Source organism: Vigna radiata, chromosome 10 (assembly GCF_000741045.1).
Source record: "Vigna radiata var. radiata cultivar VC1973A chromosome 10, Vradiata_ver6, whole genome shotgun sequence".
In the NCBI taxonomy this organism is placed as follows: Eukaryota; Viridiplantae; Streptophyta; class Magnoliopsida; order Fabales; family Fabaceae; genus Vigna; species Vigna radiata.
The window spans coordinates 16,391,847-16,412,224 of record NC_028360.1 but is presented as its reverse complement, the minus strand read 5'-3'; the positions used below and the strand labels follow the sequence as shown (position 1 = coordinate 16,412,224).

At 33.2% G+C, this 20,378-nt stretch overlaps 2 protein-coding genes and 1 pseudogene across 3 annotated transcripts; 2 read left to right on the top strand and 1 right to left on the bottom strand.

Moving 5' to 3' along the window:
- The first annotated feature begins 401 nt into the window (after window positions 1-401).
- On the top strand, window positions 402-5,531 carry LOC106775955. The gene is made up of 3 exons (XM_014663215.2): window positions 402-559; window positions 981-1,089; window positions 2,220-5,531. The coding sequence occupies exon 3, from the start codon at window positions 2,375-2,377 to the stop codon at window positions 5,264-5,266; it is 2,892 nt and encodes a 963-aa protein (XP_014518701.1). The 5' UTR covers window positions 402-559; window positions 981-1,089; window positions 2,220-2,374; the 3' UTR covers window positions 5,267-5,531.
- A 3,121-nt stretch (window positions 5,532-8,652) lies between these two features.
- LOC106776200 lies at window positions 8,653-14,833 on the top strand (annotated as a pseudogene).
- Window positions 14,834-14,991: 158 nt separating this feature from the next.
- On the bottom strand, window positions 14,992-19,247 carry LOC106774921. Of its 2 annotated transcripts, none has more exons than XM_022786636.1 (7): window positions 18,598-19,247; window positions 17,859-18,008; window positions 17,609-17,731; window positions 17,442-17,504; window positions 17,029-17,148; window positions 16,323-16,789; window positions 14,992-15,864 (listed from the first exon to the last, which is right to left on the bottom strand). In XM_022786636.1, exons 1-7 carry the CDS (start codon window positions 19,121-19,123, stop codon window positions 15,235-15,237), a joined length of 2,079 nt encoding a protein of 692 aa, XP_022642357.1. In that variant the 5' UTR covers window positions 19,124-19,247; the 3' UTR covers window positions 14,992-15,234. The 2 variants fall into 2 exon arrangements, with proteins under 2 accessions (XP_022642357.1, XP_022642358.1); XM_022786637.1 differs by having other exon boundaries at window positions 17,029-17,145.
- Between the last annotated feature and the right edge of the window lie 1,131 nt (window positions 19,248-20,378).

Here is a 20,378-nt window from a genome sequence, read left to right as displayed (position 1 = left end):
AAAATTTTAAAATAAAAATAAATAAAATTTTAAAAACAGTAATTTGATAAAATATTTGTTTTATTTTTAAAAAACAGTTATAAAAGGTGAAAGTGAAAACAATGTGTACAAATAAAAATAGAATATAGTTTATATTACAGTAAGTATAGATAATAAATTACATATTTTTAATTTTTAAAATTATATTATTTAAATAACTGCATTTGTTTTCTATACTAATTTTGAATCATGGTAATTCATTCAAAATTTGTGAAGTGAAAAAAATCTATGAATATGGATGTACCAAAGTGCCCCTAAGCCAAAAAATGTGGTCCGTTGGATCAACCATTTCCAGGGTCAAAGAACAAAGGAGAGAACCCTTGCACATTAAGTAAATTACAGAGGAAACAACACTGGAAACTAAAAATTGAAGGGGCAGTTGGAGAACAATAGAATCCTAACAATAAACAATCATACTATTAGTAGTCTGGGGTTCCACTAAGAGCAGGTTCGAAGTTTGCTTCTTTATTTTGGTGTGGCATCTATGCTCTCTTCTCTCAACTCTCAATTACATTACCAGGTGCGTCCACGGCTTCATCTCTAAAACCTTATTATTTTTTTAATTTCATGTTTTTTCAAATATAGGGTTTTAATAATTTTTGCCCCATATGCATATTCAAATTTGTTTAGTGCATTAACTTATTTCCTTTGACTTAAAAAACAATGAATGTCTTACTGTAAAGATTTTTTGTTTTTGTTTTTTGTTTTTTTTTTTTTGGGGAGAGGGTTTGTTCAAGCTTTCCTGATGTTTTGTTGGATAAGAATTGTTTCCTAATTCTGTGTTTTTGGTTACCTTTGGAATAAATTAGGGTTTTTGCTGTTACTCTCCTTTGTGTTTGAATGTTGCTTCTGTTTGGTGCTGTGACAGGTTTGCGATATAAAGAAGTGCCTATGGCACAGTAATCTTTTTCTAATATATTTTCTGATTTTTTATGATGCAGGTTTACAAATGATTAGCTTTTGTAGGGTTTTTTTATGTTGTATTTGAATTTTGGTTCCTTGGTGGAAGTTTAACGTGACGGAGTGCTACACCAAACCCATTCGGAGCAGGTATGCTTCAACCACATGCAACAAAGTATCATTTTTCAAACTTGCAGTGTGATGCATATTTGTTGCCTGGTGCTTCAAATACTCCTAATTGCATTTTACATTTTAAAAAAAATATCTGGCCAAAATAAATGCAAATATCACAATAATTTACAAAATGAGAACATATATATATATATATATATATATATATATATATATATATATATATATATATATATATATATATATATCTATATAAATATAAAAATATTTATTCTCTCTTTAGATTTATATTGTTTTAAAGTTAATTTTATAGTGCATGCTAATTTTATTGTTTATATTCCGTATTTATTAAAATTTGTCATTTCTTCCAAATGTTTTGATATCATGGTACATTTGTCGACTCTTTGTAAACTTGTATCTTCATGCCATGTCATATCAGTTCCTATGCTGATTTTGTGTTTTCTAGAACCTTAGTGAAGGCTTGGGCGTTGTTTACTTTCTGCTTTCTTAAATTTATTTGACCCTTGAATGCCTTTCTATTTTCCAAAAGTTTGTCTCTTGAGCAGAAACTGGAAATAATGGTTGGTTCTGTTGTATGGTTTCTAAAACACTTGTACTGGAAAGAATTTTCAAAAGTAGAATTTAGATGATAAATTGATTGTTGATTGGTTAAAAAAACTATATTTGTTGGCTGTGAAGAATTGAAAATCAGACCTCAAGCTAAGTATTTTTATTAGCAGAACCTGCCATGGGTGCATGGAAGCATTTTTACAGCTGTCTCTACATTTCATTTGGTTCTGTTATTTATGTCTACGCTGATGTCTCTAAAAATAATGAAAAGGAAAGCTACACGGAAATAGGGGGAGGAGAAATTGAAGAAAGCACCTTATCTTGCTGATTCTTTTTTCCTTAGTTATTATGTTTGTTTGGTGTGACAAGTTCACACAAATTAAACTATGGTGATCTGAAAACTGTGTTTTGGATATCTATAGTGTTTCCGCTACTGTTTTCCTAGCAAATTGAAAGATCTGGAGGTCCTCTACTGATGCATTAATTTTATGTTTAGAAATTTGTTTGTGATATCAACAACTTCATTTTAAGATTTTTTAGACGGGATCTTATAATTACATGTTATACAATATTTGCAGGGTCAATCTGAATGTGTAGACTGTAATTTTTTTTTTCGACTTGTGGGGTCTTGGAGGATCTGTTCACACAGTAAGAGTTACAAATTAAATGTAGCTTGGTTGTCAGTGTGCGTGGCAATAGCACTCACTTTCAGGTTTTGAAATCTGAATTTTTGATGGAGTGCAATAAAGAAGAGGCCGTAAGGGCCAAGGAAATTGCTGAAAAGAAAATGCAAAACAAAGATTTCAACGGGGCTCGAAAATTTGTTCTTAAGGCTCAACAACTATATCCTGATTTGGAGAATATTAATCAGATGCTTATTGTCTGTGATGTGCATTGCTTTGCTGATCAGAAATTGTTTGGCAATGAGATGGACTGGTATAAAATTCTTCAAATTGAGCTGACGGCTAATGATGCAACAATTAAGAAGCAATACAGGAAGTTTGCTCTCCAACTTCATCCTGACAAAAACAAGTTTTCTGGTGCAGAAGCGGCATTTAAACTGATTGGGGAAGCTCAAAGAGTTCTTTTAGATGGAGAAAAACGATCTAGGCTTGATATGAATCTGCGCAGGGCTCCAATGAACAGAGCTACCATGCCAACTCATCATCATCAGAATGTTCAGATGAATTTTAATCCTGTGATGCAAACCACTGTCAGACCCAGTTTTACAAACTTAAATCCTCATCAGCAACAACAGTCTAGACAGACATCTCATCAGGGGCCTAATCGTGGCCGCCCTACTTTTTGGACCATGTGCTCACATTGTTCTGTTAGATATGAGTATTTTCTGGAAGTTTTACACAGATCTCTTCGCTGTCAACATTGCAATAGGCCCTTCGTTGCATTTGATATGCAAAGTACAGCACCAACAATTAATTCAACCCAGCAAGCTTTTGGTGCACAAAACCATAGCCAGAATCATGGCGCTTTCAATGTTGGTGTTGGATCTCAAGGTAATGTGCATACTCACAGATCACACACCAAATCACACAAAAAAAAACGCCATACTGTGGATGACCCTGTAAAGCCAAATGGAAAGAGAAGGAGAAAGCGGGTAGCTGAATTCAGTGAAAGTTCTGAATCTGTGGGCAGTACTGATTCTGAATCTGAAGAGGAGATTCGTTTTGACAGTGATGCTGTTCCTGGTTTTTCTACCCACATAGAAAAGAATCCACGTAGATCTACGCGACAAAAGCATCAGGTTTCCTACAAGGAGAATGTGAGTGATGATGAAGGGACTGGATCTCCATTTGGTGCTGGTGAAGAGGAACATGAGGAGGCAGCTAAAATTAATGAACAAAATGGTTCGGCTGCTGATAAAAAAGATCAGCGACAGGTAAAGGGGAAGCAGAACTTTTATTCTGAAGAGAGCGTTCAAAATTTAAAAGAGGAGCTTAAGGAGGTGAGGGAAAAAGAGGCAGTGGGTAGCTCAAACACAGACAAAACTTCAGAGCATTCACCCTTGAAATCAGCAGATCAACCAGTTCAGCTTATTTATCCAGATGCAGAGTTCAGTGACTTTGAAAAAGACAAGAAACAGGAGTCTTTTGCTGCTGGGCAGATTTGGGCTATTTACGATACTGTTGATGGTATGCCTCGATTCTATGCTTTAATCAAAAAAGTTTTCTCTCCTGGATTCAAGTTGCGTATAACATGGTTTGAACCAGACGCAGAAGAGAAAGATGAAATCCACTGGATAAATGAGCAATTGCCAGTTGCTTGTGGGGAACATAGACTTGGTAATACAGAAATTACCGAAGATCCACTGATGTTCTCCCATCTTATTGTTTGTGAAAAGTATGGCCGCAGTAGGTATAAAGTATATCCTAGAAAGGGAGAAACTTGGGCTCTTTTTAAAAATTGGGATATCAAATGGCATATGGATGCGGAGTCTCATAGGCAGTATGATTTTGAATTTGTCGAAATCTTATCAGATTACATTGAAGGTGTGGGAGTAGTTGTTGCATACCTGGGTAAATTGAAAGGTTTTACATCTCTCTTCTCTCAACTGGATGGAGGCAAGCATACCATACAAATTCCATCAGCTGAGTTATTCAGATTTTCTCACAGGGTTCCATCTTTTAAAATGACTGGTCAGGAAAGAGTTGGTGTTCCTGTAGGCTCTTGGGAACTTGATCCTGTATCCCTGCCAAGGAATATTGAGGAAATTGATGTTCCTGGAGATTTGGATATAAATGTGGGACATTGTCCGTCTAGTGGGAATGGCACAAGGTCTTCAGATATGTCGAAATTTGCCAGGGAGGTAGATGCATCTACTGCAAAGCATAATTTGGAAAGAAACAATTCTTCAAAGGAGAACAAGGATCCCGTTGAACATACTGGTAGTAATCTTTCATCCTCAGACGCGGAGGCTTTTGAAATTCCAGATCCCGAGTTCTATAATTTTGATGGTGGGAGGTCCATAGAAAAGTTTCAGGTTGGCCAAATTTGGGCATTTTACGGGGATGAGGATGGACTACCAAAATACTATGGTCAGATTAAGAAGATTAGGATCAGACCAGAACCTGAGTTGCAAGTTACTTATCTTACTAACTGCTGGATACCAGAAAACTGTCTCAGATGGGAAGATAAAGACATGCTTATTTCCATTGGCAGATTTAAAATCAAAACGTGTGCCAGTCCCTACACGTATTCTGACACCCGTTCTATTTCACATCAGGTGCAGACTATTACTAACAGTAAGAAGGAATATGAAATTTTTCCAAGGAAAGGCGAAATTTGGGCATTGTACAAGAATTGGACGACTAAAATAAAACGTTCTGATCTGGCAAATTTGAAGTATGACATAGTGGAAGTTGTTGGAGAAAATGATTTGTGGATGGATGTTGTACCTTTGGAGTTGGTGAGTGGTTATAAGTCAGTTTTTAAGAGCAACTTAAATGCACGATCAGCTAGGACCATGAGAATATTTTGGAAAGAGTTGCTGAGGTTCTCCCACCAAATCCCTGCCTTTAAATTAACAGAAGAACATGGGGGCAATCTGAGAGGCTTCTGGGAGCTTGATCCCGGAGCATTACCCCCATATTATTTTAGCAGCAAATAATACAAACCTAGGGCTCCTGAACTGAAAATGAATGGGCTTAATGTGTTTACGTATAACCCTTTTGCCGGGAAGCAAAGTTTGATGTCCTAATGACAATTTTGGACTCAGTTCTTTTGGTAGTTCTTCAAATTTAAATTAGATAAGAACAATTACCTTTTGTGTCTATGCAGTAGTAGCTGCCGCATGATCACACTTGATATGACAAGTCCTTAGATATTGTTCCAGCTGTCTAGAGGCAAGGAGGTATTACTGGTTTTCATTTGCATCCTTTGCTTTGTTTATCATCAGTTGGAATTTTCAGTTAGATATTGTTGTGCTTTGAAATTAGAATTTACTAAAGAAACTGAACATAACATTGTTGTGCTTTGAAATTAGTATTTATTAAAGGAACTGAACATAACATTGTTGTGCTTTGAAAAATTAGTATTTACTAAAAAAAACTGAACATATCCCATGTGAGTGCATTGGCTTTAACATGCAATGACTTCATATATATGTAATATATTTTGCGGTAATGGGTTTTGTTATAAAAGTAATAAAGAGCAAAGGACTATTCTGGCTTTCCAAGCCCATAGGAGGAATAAAACTACAAGTTTCCAGTTTTTAGGCACAAAAATTGCTATCACATTTATAAAGAAAGTTACACTAGTTTTCCAATCTGTCTTGCACATATGTATTATGCTCACAGTAGTATATTTCTAATGCGAACCTTTATTAAAAATTATCAATTTTTTTAATCATTTCAAGTTTGGTTTTTTCATGTTATAAGGGTTAAATGTAACATCAAATTTGATTTTGATTACAAATAATGAATATTTATAATAGCATAATAACGATGACAATTATAATCAAATATTATAATTTCTTTTACACAATTTCTCCCCACTACACTTTTACATAGAAACTATATATCTTCTACATAATTTAGTTTTTCAAAATTAGTAACATATAAATTATATTTTGGACATTATTCCTAACTCTATGACGTGTTCAACTTCAGACTTCTTACCCTCTACATCTTCAAATCCAAAAATTATATGGAAATGTACTATTATATGATAATACAGAATAATAAAATTATTACTATTATTATCACAATTATGAAATTAAACATATTTAATTTTATTGTAAATATTATTTATTTATTTTATAAGTAATTTTATCATAAAAACGGTTAAATTTGAAAAGATTATAAAATTAAAAAAAAATATTAAATTTAAAAAAAACAGTAAAATTGTTAAAATTATTATTCTTATTTTTATTTAATGGATAACTATGAAAAATAAATATAAGCACAAAAATAATCTCTTTATCTAGGTATAAATATTAAAAAAAAAAGCAAAAGATATAAATCATTGATGTATTTATATATTTCTAATCGAGCCTTTACTAAAACAATTATCTGAGAATTTAAAATTTAATGTTTTTTAAGAATTTTTATATTAATTAAGGTGACATGGTTAATTAAAGTGATATAGATTTTATTTTATATTTTTATTGCTTATTTATCTGGATATGAAAAATAAAAAAACAGCTAAATTAAATATTAAAAGTTTTTGAAATTTTTAATCGAAATTCTAATTAAAATTATTCTTTTATTGAATGTTTAAAATCAGTAATTTTTAGATTATAGTAAAAAAACAGAACATTTTGAAAATAACTTCAAAAATAAAATTTTTAAACTTTAATTTCAAAAATACTAAAACAAAAGTCAAATGGTTAAGTCATTTTAGTGGACTATATACATTATTGACAAATATAAATTTTTTAGACAATTAATTGAAAAAAATATCAGAAATTAAAATGAAATAAATTTAATTTATAAGAGAATTTAAATTAAATTTTTATTTTTATTTATCTTCCTTACACTTAATCTTTTTTTGTAATTTGACCTTTTAAACAATTGTTATTTTAAACTGATTATGTTTCTATTTTTATTTATTAAGTGACAGTTAAATTAAATTTATTTATTTATTTTTTTTATTGTAATCTTTTAAGTTACCATTTATTTGAATTTAATTATCTAATAAAAATATGACTTAATGTGTTTTCATTAGTTATTGAAAGATTATTATTTTTTTCATATTTTTTTTCCGATTTTATCTTTTCAATGATTTGTTTTTTGAATGCAAATACTTACTTCCTATTAATAAAGAGATTTAATCTTTTGATATGTATAATTATTTTCTAAGTTTATTTTTTAGTAACTACATTTTAAATTTAAATAATTACTTACAATATATTCTTTTAATTTTACGTTGCCAATTATTATACTTAAATTTAGATAATTACTCGTAATAAAAATTCATTTAGATAATAAAAAATGATCTATAATAAAATTAAAAAGTTATTTATTTTTAAAAATATTTTTTATTTAAATAATTTAAAATTATTTCACAATCCAATAAAACTATTTATAAAAAAGTGTAGAAATATATGTATAGATTTATTTCCATTAATTTAAATAATAAAAATATAAAATAAAAGTTATATCATATCAATAAAAATTAAGGTAAAATATTTAATTTAAAAATATGAAAATGTTAGATAATTGATAATATAATTTAAGAAAACTTAATTAAAAATATTTAAATTTATAGAAAACATAAAACTATATATATATATATATATATATATATATATATATATATATATATATATATATATATATATATATATATATATATATATATATCAGTTTAGGAAATAATCATAAATTATATGATAATAGTAATTTAAATTATTTGACATTCGATACTTAAGTGTTTATAACTTTATAAAATAAATTGATGCAAAAAGTAATTTTAAAATATAAATTAAAGTTAAAATATAAGGTTTGAATTAGAATAAAAAGTCATAATAGAATTTTATAAAATACTATATGATGTTTTCAAACTATAAATTAAAATAGGTTATTCCATGAAATAAAAAAATTTAAAATAAAATATTATTTGTATTAAAATGTTACATAAATAGTTTTGAAACTTTGGGTATTTTTGTTTTGTCAAATCACCGGAAACAAAAAGACCTGTAATGATATTATGTTAAATGAGATCAAAAGTATAGAATTATATTAACTTAAAAGTCTAAAAAATTAAGTTACATATATATAAAATTAAGAAATTAAGATGTAGGACAAAATTAGAAATAATAAATAGAATTAGATATGTTTTAGTTCGAAATCTTTTCATTTTAAACTAATTTTGAAAATAAATAAATATAATTTTTGTTAACTTAAGTTGAAAATATGAATTAAAGTTTGAAAGAAAAACAGTTAAAAACTTTTAAAATATATTGAATCCTAAATAAATAATAAATATTCGTTTATTTTTATTTGAAAAGTGAGTAAAGAATGACGATTAGTCACTGAGCTTGTTACTTCACCATAACGAGAATAACCGACACATAGTAGTGAAGAACTGCAAAAATTTCACAAACCCTAAAACGTGAAAAAGTGAGGATTACCATTGTTTTTACACTGTTCTTTGATGCGGCCACTATCCAGAAAAGCCCGCGACATTTTCCCTCCAAAAAATTCTGACTTCTTTAATCTTTTTTTTTTCTATCTTTCTGTGCCCTAATTTCGAGAGGGATTTTCAGCGATGAGTCCGAACCATTCTACCGGCAAGGATGATCATGGAATCCACGCAGATTTTGATTACTTAGACACTCAACCATTCGACGCCGATGGTCGCTTTCTTTTTCATTCAATTCAATTTCTTTTATATCTATCATGTGACTGAAACCCCTAATTTTGCATCAAATATAACATTTTTGTTTGTTTTGGCGAAATCTCAGGCGTGGAGGACGATGAGTGCGATGACAAGGAGTGGCGGTACTTCGAAGATACCGTGCCTTTCGACGACGACGGCGTTTTGGATACCGAGGCGGTGGTACTTGCCGGGGAAACTCAGGTATTTGATTGCGATGACGACATTTTGGAAAACGAAGCGATGAACCTCGCTAGTGAAACTCAGGCGTTGGGTGATGTTGAGACGCAGTTGCTGGACGAAGTGTGTGAATCTGATAGAACGCAAGTTTTGGAGAATGTCGATGATGATGAGCTTTCTGTCGACAGTGACAATGGTGAAGTGGATAGCAGAAAGGGTAAATCGTGGCAGCGAAACCGTTCTGGTGAGTGAGTGAGTCAATTCCGATTTTCCTTCTAATTTTTTCCTTGGGTGCGTTGGTTGGGAGCTGCTGGTAATTTGGTAGGTACCTGACACTGTTCAGCTGTCATGGCTTTTGTTTGTGTGTCTGTGAATTTCGAGACTTCATCAGTGGATGGATGAAAATAAATGGAAACAGCGTTCTAAAAAGTGGCGATTTTCAAGTGGTGATTTTTAACATTGTCGATTTTGTTAGTGGCTTATTCATTCTTAGGTGTTTAATAGCATCTTAGCAATTTTAGTGGTAATTGAAAATTAAAACAATTTTGTGGAAACTTTATCTGTCCATACCCATTTCTTGCACTAGTAGGCATGCATATTGAAGAAGATAAAAATTGGCTTACACATCATGACTTTGCATTATCTACGAATTTCATCCCAATATTATGTTTTAATTAGCTCACGTTTGGGGTGAAATACGTACTGATTTGGTTGAGTGTGGTGACGAGTTTTCCATATTTTTTTTTATCCTTTTCATTTATTTTTAGGGGAAGTGGTATCCCTGCTTCTTTGTTTTTCCACGTACTTTGTATCTGATTGATTATCTTAGCTTTCTGTGTAGGACTAAATACATTGCTAGGTTGATTATTTTGTAATTTTTTTTTTCTGAAATGTAACATGTGATTGTGTTTCGTTTCATTTTAATTCCCTTAATAAATTTTATATATTTCTCAGGTTCAATGCCACCTCGGTTTACTTTTCTTCGTGCAGAATCTTTGCGGCAAGCTGCTCTTGCCATTCACAAGGTAGATTCGAAAGAAAATAAGGATGTGGTCAAGGGTAAATCAGGATGTGACCAATATCAGGAATCACTGGTTGTAACGGATAAAGGGGAGTCCTTTCTTAGTTGTTCAAAGAAAGTTGAGGGAATTGATCAGGAAAATGATAGTGGGAAATATAGTGTGGAAGTTGGGGGATTTAAGAGTCAGGTTGCTAAGTCGACAGTGAGAAAACTTTTCAATGATGATGTACCTATTGAAACAAATGGAACTTCTCTTAATGAAGGAAACAACTTAGACAAGCTGCCTATTTACCATGGTGATTTGGAAGGGTTAAGCTACGTTAACTCTCAAGAACCTGGAGTTTTGTCACAGGTCAATGCTCTTGACTTTGTAGATAGGTTTCTTAAAGAGAATATCACAGAGTTTGATCAAGAAACTAACTGTGTTAATAATATGGAGCAAAAGTCAAAATCCATTCCCAGTACAAAAAGGCAACATAGTTTGGCCAGGACTGTAAATGATAGAGGCAAAGCTGCAAGAACTGGGATTTATGAATGGGATGATAGCCGTGAGGATGAGGGTGGGGGAGATATATATCTAAGGAGAAAGAATGATTTTCTTAAGGGTGAAACACGTAGGCCAAGGTCGTTGCCGGGATTCCAGAAAAGGAGAGTATGCAGACTAAATCTAAATGATGATAAAAAAAACGAGAGTATTCCTAATAATAGAAAGACTGTAGTTCATTCTGATTCAAAACTTGGGATGAATATTCTGAAAGCAAGGGACAATGTTATACCAGAAGCAACAATAAAGTTAAAACGCAATCTAGCTAATGAATTGGATAAACAATTTAAGGCTGATTGCTCTGGAGGAGATACGGAGTCTGATGCTAATGCAGGAGAACAGGAGATGTTGGATGTAGGACCAGATACTCAAATGGCTGCTGAGGCTATGGAAACATTGTGCAATATCAAGGATATTGTTGATAATGATACTGCTCATGTTACTCGTAGTGGTTTAAGTTATAAACTCAATAACTCTTCTACGGGAAAAGTGGGGCTGGTTTCGTCAAAGGAACATTTGGGACAATATGACAGGAAAAGGAAAGTTGATGTTAAATCAATGTTGCAAACTTCAGGTATATCAAAGAGAAACACTAAAGAAGTCAGGCAACACACAAATGACTGTGTGATGACTAGATCAAAGAGGAGTAAGTTAAATGCACAAGGCAACCAAACCTCCAGTGATAGTGAAAATGGTAGAATATCCTTGTCTCCAAAAAATGTACAAAGAAAGTCAGCTCGAGCTTTGAAAAGAGTAGAACTTCATGAGTTGAATAATCCTGATGGCAAAGAAAGAAAAGGTAGTTCAGTCAATAAAAGGAAATTGCAGGATGGTGTTTGGCATATTTCACCAATTGCCTACAGAACTAGACGACGGTTATCAGTAAATGTATCAATAAACCTTGATATATCGTCCCAGAGTTTGAGAGATAGGAATATAGGTATTGATTCCCCTGAGAAAAGTGGAATTGGCCTACAGGCATCCAAATCATTGGATTCTAAATCTACTACAGGATCTTTTGGTCACTGTGAAGTAGGTCATAATTCCAAATTGAGTCAATTTGAGAATTCGGCTCTGAAGGTAAGTGTTGTTAGTTTCAGTGATGGTGTTGAATTGGATATTGTGGATTGTCCTAAAAGAAGGAGATCTCTCAGAATTAGGAACTTTTCTAATCATGATAAAGGATCCGAGACATTAGATTGTTCTTCCAGACCATCTGCAAAACCTATAGATACTGGGAAATCTACTGCTGGTAAGAGAAAAATGAGAACAGATTCTGATGTCAAATCACATGTAAATAGCAAAGATCACTCTTCTTCGAAGGATAGTTCAGTAATATCTTCTGTTGATCGAAAACAAGGGAAAATACTAGAGGTAAATTTAGATAAAACAAACCCAGGGGATAATGTTTGTAATTCTGAAGCCACCAGATCAGATGAATTGCCAAGAGAGAGGAGCAAGTTATCTGACTTGGCATCTTCAACTCCATCAAAGTATAAGAGGCCTGTGAACGGTGCATCGCCTCTTAGCAAGGAACTTCAGAGCTTGAGTACCAGCAGACCTGAATTACTTACTCCGTCTAAAGATTCAAGGAAGAGGAGGGACATGACTGATGTTCGAGTTCTTTACAGCTGCCACTTGGACAAAGATATTATTAAGCATCAGAAGAAGGTATCATTTGATTTTTTTTTTAAACTTCTATTAGTAAGTGCAAAGGCATGGTTTTTCAGACATATTCTGGTGCTCATAGCAGATTTTAGCACGGCTTGGAGTTTCTGTGGTATCCTCCATTGCAGATGCTACCCACTTCATAGCTGATGAATTTGTGCGAACTAGAAATATGTTGGAAGCTATTGCTTTTGGTAAAATGGTGGTCACACACTTGTGGATCGAGAGCTGCGGACAAGCTAACTGTTTTATTGATGAGAGAAATCACATATTGAGGGATGCAAAAAAGGAAAAGGAGTTAGGTTTCAGCTTGCCAGTTTCACTCGCTCGAGCAGTTCAGCATCCTCTTTTAAAGGTAATATATGACATGCGTGGTGAAATGAGTTTGTAGTATTTTTTTAAAATTATCGGATTATGGATTTGTTGTCACCAACAGTAATTGTACCAAAGTCATTTGTTTTTAGAAGAGATCATGCAAATTTTTAGCAATTTCTAATTCTGATTTTTATCAAAGATTTACTGGATTATTGAACCCATCTCTTGGTCTCACTTATAAATTGTTTTAATTTATTATGTCCAAACGTATTTGTGTGTATGGATAGCCTACCCAGTGAGATAAGGCTCACTTACCATTGTTGTTTATAAACAAGTCTTGGATTTATAATCCTCTTATCTACCACTTTTATCTTTAGTCCTCTGATTTTAATTGTAACAGCTGTTCCCATAGTTTTCAACTTGATGCTATTAAGTCCCCATTAGTTTACGGTTAGTTTTCAACTTAGATCATGTCATAAAATTCAGTGCTATAACTTAGTTCCTCATTATGAAACCACATCAGCAAAACATGGCTTACGGGGATAAAATCCTACACCAGAACTAAGTGAACCAAATTTTAACTTTTAGGACGTATATAAGTTTAATTAAACCTCTTTTATATACAAACATGCATTGTTGTCATGTTGCTCCTGGTAAAATGATCATAATTTTCTGTAGGGTCGAAGAGTATTGATCACCCCAAATACTAAACCTAGTAAAGAGATGATTTCAAATTTAGCAAGAGCAGTTCATGGACAGGTATACATCTTTCTCCATGTATATTCATTACTTGCACTCATAAACGGTCGAGGAAAATTATATCTTTAAAATTGTGATAGTTCCTTCTTTTCACGATTTTTTGTGAACAAATCATAGAATAATAATCAAAGTTTATAATTGTTCTATATTATTATTTGTATAATCAAAGTAATTGTTTTCCTCCTTTTCTCTGAAAACATAGACACGTGTGTAACATAGAACAAATCTTTCTTTTGGCTCAAGCTTTTGACATTACATTTGATCTATCTCAATTATTATTTTTTCTTGTAACGATTTTCCAAGGTTGTGGAGAGTGTAAGGTCGGTTTTGAACGGCCACACAGTTCCAGATGATTTGCTGATCTTATCCTGTGAAGAAGATTATGCCTTTTCGGTGCCTTTTCTTGAGAAGGGTAAGAGAAACTGTTTCATATGGCTTTGGGAAATTTTCTCCGTATTGAAAATTTAGAATACCATGTTTTTCACCTGCAGGGGCAATGGTGTACAGTTCAGAACTGTTGCTGAATGGCATAGTTACACAGAAGCTAGAGTACCAAAGGTCTGATTTTTTGTTCTTTTGCTCATATTACCAATGAATTTGAATCTATAACGTTAAGTTTATTTCCCTATATAAGCCTGCCGTCCAGACTTTGACAAATCTTGTGTTACGGCCCGTTTTCACCTTATTATAAACTTTCTTTTTTCTCTTTTAATAAGGAATTGAATCTCTCTTTTGGGAAGAAAACTTTCATTAGATACATGTTCCCTCAGGTAGTGGGTTGGCGGGTTTGCCATTATCACGCTAGCCAATTTCTTAGAAGAATTTTCTGCTCCCAATTTTTTGATATCTAATTTAATGCCTACAAAATTGCATCATTTCAATGATGGGTTTCTTGATTTTGGGTGTCAGTATCTATGGTAGCTGAGTCCTGATGTGCACATTTTGGTTGCAGGCATAGACTCTTTGCAGACAATGTGAAGAAAACTCGTTCGTTCCACCGTATGGTTGAAAAGAGACAACAGAACCTGTGACTAAATGTGATTAGAGTGGGTTCCACTTTTACTTTTCCTCTTTATAATTTGTAGTTTAGGTCATATGTAGATATTTTCCAACACATGTCCTACCCCCTCTCCGGTTAATATATTTATTGTGTAGAAATCATAGAAAGGTGTTTTTCCTCGTCTTTTAGTTGACCATTCCTTTTGGGACAATTGAGTGATGCAGATCGAGGCTGTAAATCTTAGTGTTAGTGTTTGTGAGATGAACCAACGTAGCATGTTGCTCTGGTGGTATCTCATGCAGTTTCACTCTTTCACAGTAGGGTTCTACAAACGGAATAGAAATGTGCTGAAATAGTATTTGATTGAAAAATATAAGTGTTGTAAAAAAAGATTATACATAATATATAACCCAATGATGCGGAAATGGTAAAAACAAAAGCACTCAATTTACTAACAACTGAATCCCACAGCAGTTGAACCATAACCATTACACCAAGCATAAGTTTGCTGTACGAAAAACGCTAAGACTTCTTCCTATTAAGAGTTTGACAAGTCATGTAAAAGTTAAGAAATATGTATAAATAATAAATTAGTGTGAAATGTTCTTTTCTTTTTTCAAAATTAACACTTCACAACAAAAGCGCTCGTGATAATTGCCTAGAAACAACCAATTAAAAGAAAGATTCTTTGAACAAGGAAATGAATGTGTCCAAAAATGGTAGTTTAACAGACAACAATGCTGCACATGAAATTGTAAAAAATAACTTGGGCTAATAATGATGATGCATTCCGTGCGAGTGCACTTTATAGCTGCGCTGGGGAACCTTCCTTATCATAGCCAAGGAGAGATCAAGGTAAAGAGGGAGTTGCACAAGTGCAAAAAACGACACAGGTAAACACGTAGCAGCATATATGGGATAAACTGCAAATTTCAGCTCATTCTCAACTATAAAGAAATGCCCTGCACAGAATGAGACCAAGACAGATGCTATAGATGTGAAGAGTGTGGTCAATCCCAGAAGAAGCTTTCTGGGTAAGTCCAAAGCAAAATCCTTTTCTTGGAACCGAGACGTGAGTATTGAAAGAAATAAAACAAGGGCTGTGACAGAGGAACATAGTGCAACTAGTGATGTTACGGCGAAGATGTTGAAAGCAGTTCTTCCTTCAAGTAATGGATAACCTGTGCGTTGATCAGGACCACCTGGTATAGCCGTCGAGGTTGCGAATGCAACTGTTGCAACCAGTGCTGCTACCAGTGTGTATGATTCTGATGTTTTGGCGAGCCATTTCCCACCTTCTTTCGCAAGTCCTTGGTGTGTTTTAATGAAGAGCTGCTTTGCTGTTTCTCCGTTCTCATTATAACGTTCAAAGAAATTTGGTGGCATGGAGTCCTTAACAAGCTGAAAACCACAATCATTATGATATATTTACCTCCAAACACATCATGCATCTGGGAGATCTCTTTTTACACAAGAGTAAGAAAAACAAAAATATTTACTAAATTTTATTTCACACGGATAGATTAAAGCACATAATTATACGATTTTATTTCCACAAAAACTCATGATATGTCATTGCATATTCGTTATACAGTTACGCGTATATAATATATGATAAAATGCTTTTGATTCCTTGAATTTTGAAAAGTATAGTTTTTATCTTTGTATACTAGAACTGTTACAAGATTTCATCTTCAACCTTATATCGTATTTTGATGAAAAACACAGGAACCAAAACCATCATATTGAAACTGTAGGAATACTTTGAAGTTAAAACAAGTAGATTTTCCTTAAAGTTAAGAGCACTCTTAATTTGTGAAAACCTTTTGAAATTCTTATGAGATAGGAAGAATATTGACCTTGTACCACTTGTACTCCCACTGCATCTGCATAGCAGCACCAGGGACACGCCAAGGCCTATGACTCCCGTAGGTAGCAGCAAGATGCAATGCACTGTTACCATTCTTGTCTACTTGACGAAATGCAGTTTCCCTAATCAAACTTCTCTTATTCAAAAGGCTGTACACATGAGGTTGTCTGTTCTCTATGGCCAAAAGAACAACATTCTTGTTCTCAGAATCCACCTCATGGATAGCCATTGGTTCTGTGTCAAGGATCTTTTCAACCATTTCCCTCACTCCCATCTTTGCTGCAATTAGAATAGGTGCCGGCTTTCTTCTACTTTTCACACTCCCATGAACACTCATACTTGTATAATCATGCTTGTACAAAGAAGAAGAACCACTCTCGATTAGTTTATTCATCACTTGCATAGCCTGAATGTGTTTCACCTTCTTTCGTTGGATTTTACCAATCCAATTTGCTCCTGCATGCGTTATCAAAGTCATTCTGTGCAAAGAAAAAGTGAAAATGCATTCACCTTTCTCTACTTCAATTTGTCGACTGCTTCTTTTACGTCAAGTAATTTTACTTTTAACATGGATATGTTGTATGCAAAAAATCTCTTCATTTTAAGAAAGTGTAAAAACATGAAAGGAAGTGATGCAACACATCTGACACTTTCTCTATGATTTTGACTAACAATGGGTAGAGAAATAGATTTACCAACACCGCAAATGATTAGCAAGAGCTTCATCATATGAGTTAGGAATCGGATCGCTGCTGCCCAATTGGGTGGGAACCCGTAACGTTTCTTTTCTGATTTCTTTGCTTGCTCTTCCTCTGCTTCAGTAAATACTGTACACATTAGTACTTTCAAAAGCCCCTAGCGTTTAAATAACATGCATGACACAAAACATGTTTGCATAGATGGATCGAGACAAAATAAATTAAAGACAGAAGAAGATTTGAAATATAAATTGAAGAAAAGGAGAAAGTGTAGAAATTTTATTGCTTGAAAGATAATTTTTCTTTCAACCAAATGAACATGTCTGGTAAATGGCTTGGTATTTACACTCTTTGATTGGTTTTGGAGGGTAGGAGTAGCATCACGAAATACTCACAACAGGGGAAATTACCAGATTTTTGCGAGACATTACTCTCTTCGTCATTGCTTGCAGCTTTGTCATCTTTTCCTATTGCTGTAACAGTGTAAAAGATATAAAGGGTGTTCATAGAGTCTATGATATATAAAGTATACACACATCATCACTTTGACATGATAATACTAAGTACAAGGACGCACCAGTACTCTTCAACAATGAAAAGAAGGTGGCGCATGTTTCATAGTTCGTTGGGTAGTGGTGAGTTTTGTGTTCTTCATTGTAACATACATCATCTGTTTCCTCAATCTCATCAACAATCGAACCTGGCCAACACAAATCACCCATTATCATTAGTGACAGCACTCTAGTTAATGTGAAAAATTTAGACATTTTGATTATATAAATGTAGAAAAGTTAGAAACAGTTGGTGCATGAAAGTTATATTCTTACAATTGTAAATAATACTCTGAAGTAACTCCATCCGCGTGCTACTTTTGAAACAATTAGGCTTCCCAGCCAGAACCTGCAGAGGTGATAACCCGTGCTGGTTTACAGAATTCACAAGCTTTGGATACAACTTAATTATTTGAAGCGCCAAACCTATCAAATTCAATTTTTTCATAGAAACAATTGAACTCGAGTAAGATATTTACAGCAGAATGAGCTATACCTATCAACACGATAAAATTTTCAATTCAGGGTAACCTTTTTTTATGGTTCATCATATATGTTTTGTATCAGTTTAGTCTTTTCTAAAGTGTGTCTCAGATTAAATCAGACCTTCCTTCTTTTTACTACTCTGACTTGTTAATCTAGTGAGAGATGAGATGATACATTGTATAAGAGTTTGATGTTTGTCACATCAACGAAAATTAGTACAGTTGGTAAAAATACATATTTGAAGTAAAGCTTGCATTAAAATGAAACTTTTAAACTCAAACAATCGAACTAAATGCAGTTACTGCAAAAGAAAATGATATAAGGTTGGTTTAGCAGTACAAGTTGAAAGAGAAGGTGAAAGGGGTTGTGGGTTTAACTCTTCATTAACGTTTGAGAGTTATAAAGTTGGTTTGAAAGGTATGAGTGGAAGTTAACAAAATACTAAAAATTAAAATTTGTCAATGAAAAAAAAAGTGCAAATGAAAGTTCCAGACTCAAAGAATCGAACTAAAGATTAAGACAAACTAACCAAAGTGTTCACTGGAGATGGTACAATGAAGAATGGTGTTGCCATTGCTTTTCGTAACCAAGGAGTCATCCTCATCATCATGATGGTTTTGTTTTAGGTCATGCAGACATAAGAAGGCCTCTCTTTTGCCATGAACAGCAGCCAAGAAGAGAGGGGTTTCACCTTCCAAGTTACGAGCACAAATGAGTTTGGAATCCCTCTTAGCCATGTTGTGGCACATGTCCACGTTACCAACCTCTGCTGCCAGGTGCAAAGTGGTGTTTCCCTTCGAATTTTGCATCTGCAATACGTTGAGACACACCTCTTCATTGATGCCATCCAACACCTCTCTCACAAAGTTCGTTTGGCCTAAATACACTGCAAGATGCAACACTGTGTCTTCTGCTTTTGTGATCTTAGCCTCCAATGCACCAGGGTTTTTCTTGTAGGCCTCTAAAGTTTCCCTCCATTGCCCCTTCATGGCATAGTTAAACAAACTTTCAATGTCAATCTCAGCCATGTCAATGCCAACTTCAAAACTCCCCATGTTTCCTTCAATACTGTATCATCAATATGTCTGTAACAATAAACTACTTATATTGCAAGTAAGCTCTGCAAGAATGAGGAAGCACGTATATGGTTAAAGTGAAAATATATAGTTTGTCCAAATAAAATGCATAGTATTTTCGTACGGTATCCAAAACTATTCGAAGTAACAATTCCTGTGTTTTAGCAAAAAATAATGGTTTTTTCTTTCAATGTACGATAAGCATTTTCTTGTCGGTGGAGGAGACCTGGATTCCAATTTATATATAATTTGTAAATTTGGTTTTTGCCATTTTTAACGAGTATATTTATCAAGATACATTGCTATACTTTTTCTATCATTGAAAAAGGTAGATGAAGGTAAAACATAAAAGATCTACTAGCATTTATTCTTTGCTCTCATGTAAATTGATGTCTTGCGGCTTTCACTGTTTTACTTTTACTAAACGAGTTCATACGGAAATGACCATTTATGTGCCAACCACAGAATAAGAAACCTTTATAATGCTTTGTTATTTTCTTTTCATTCTTGTTTTGTAATAAGTGTTGAAAGAATGTTCACGGTCAGTAGCTAGTTCCAACAATCTATTCTGCCCACTTTTTCCTCTGCTAATAAAATACCTATTTTTCAACAGGTTTATTAATCATATGATAAATTAGTATGTTCTTTAGTATTTAGTTCCATTAGAATAAAGATAACATTTCAAAAATAATTCTTTTAATACGACATTTTTTATTAAAAAACAATTTATTACAGATAGAAAAAAGTTTACTCTGATTCACACAGCTTGTTGAACCAAATAACACTCCTTAGTCCTTGTCATAGATAGAGATATAAACACCAGAATAAACATCTGCTGTGATTTTTGTTTCGTCTTATGCATCTCTTCCTATAATAATGTCACTTTCTTTTTTCTTTTTCTTCTAATTTAAATTTCTTAAATAAAAATGAGAAGAAAAGTTACATATTTACTGTGAGAGAACAAGTATTTATTCGCTCTCATTCAGCATTGGTAACTTCAACGGATGAAAAATGTAGCCAGGCGAGATGATTGTTATCAGTTCTTTAAATAAACAGAAAGCTTTCCTGCCACAGCAAGGAGAATTTTTTGTTGCTTTTTAACTTTTGTTACAGAAACGTATTCGGTGAAATAAATTTATAACTTCATAGATACATGTAAGAGATTCTGTTTCTCTTGATTGTACATTTTCATGATATTTATTTCGAAAAAAATATACTACGTAGTAGTGGTATT

Excerpts from the sequence above, each read along its gene's own strand:
- LOC106775955 (XM_014663215.2), top strand. The coding sequence starts at position 2,375 with ATGGAGTGCAATAAAGAAGAGGCCGTAAGGGCCAAGGAAATTGCTGAA.
- LOC106774921 (XM_022786636.1), bottom strand. The coding sequence starts at position 19,123 with ATGGGGAGTTTTGAAGTTGGCATTGACATGGCTGAGATTGACATTGAA. Across the intron at positions 17,732-17,858 it reads TCAGAGTATTATTTACAATT|GTTCGATTGTTGATGAGATT; the intron begins GTAAGAATATAA and ends TGTGTTGGCCAG. Across the intron at positions 15,865-16,322 it reads GGGAGTACAAGTGGTACAAG|CTTGTTAAGGACTCCATGCC; the intron begins GTCAATATTCTT and ends TGTGGTTTTCAG.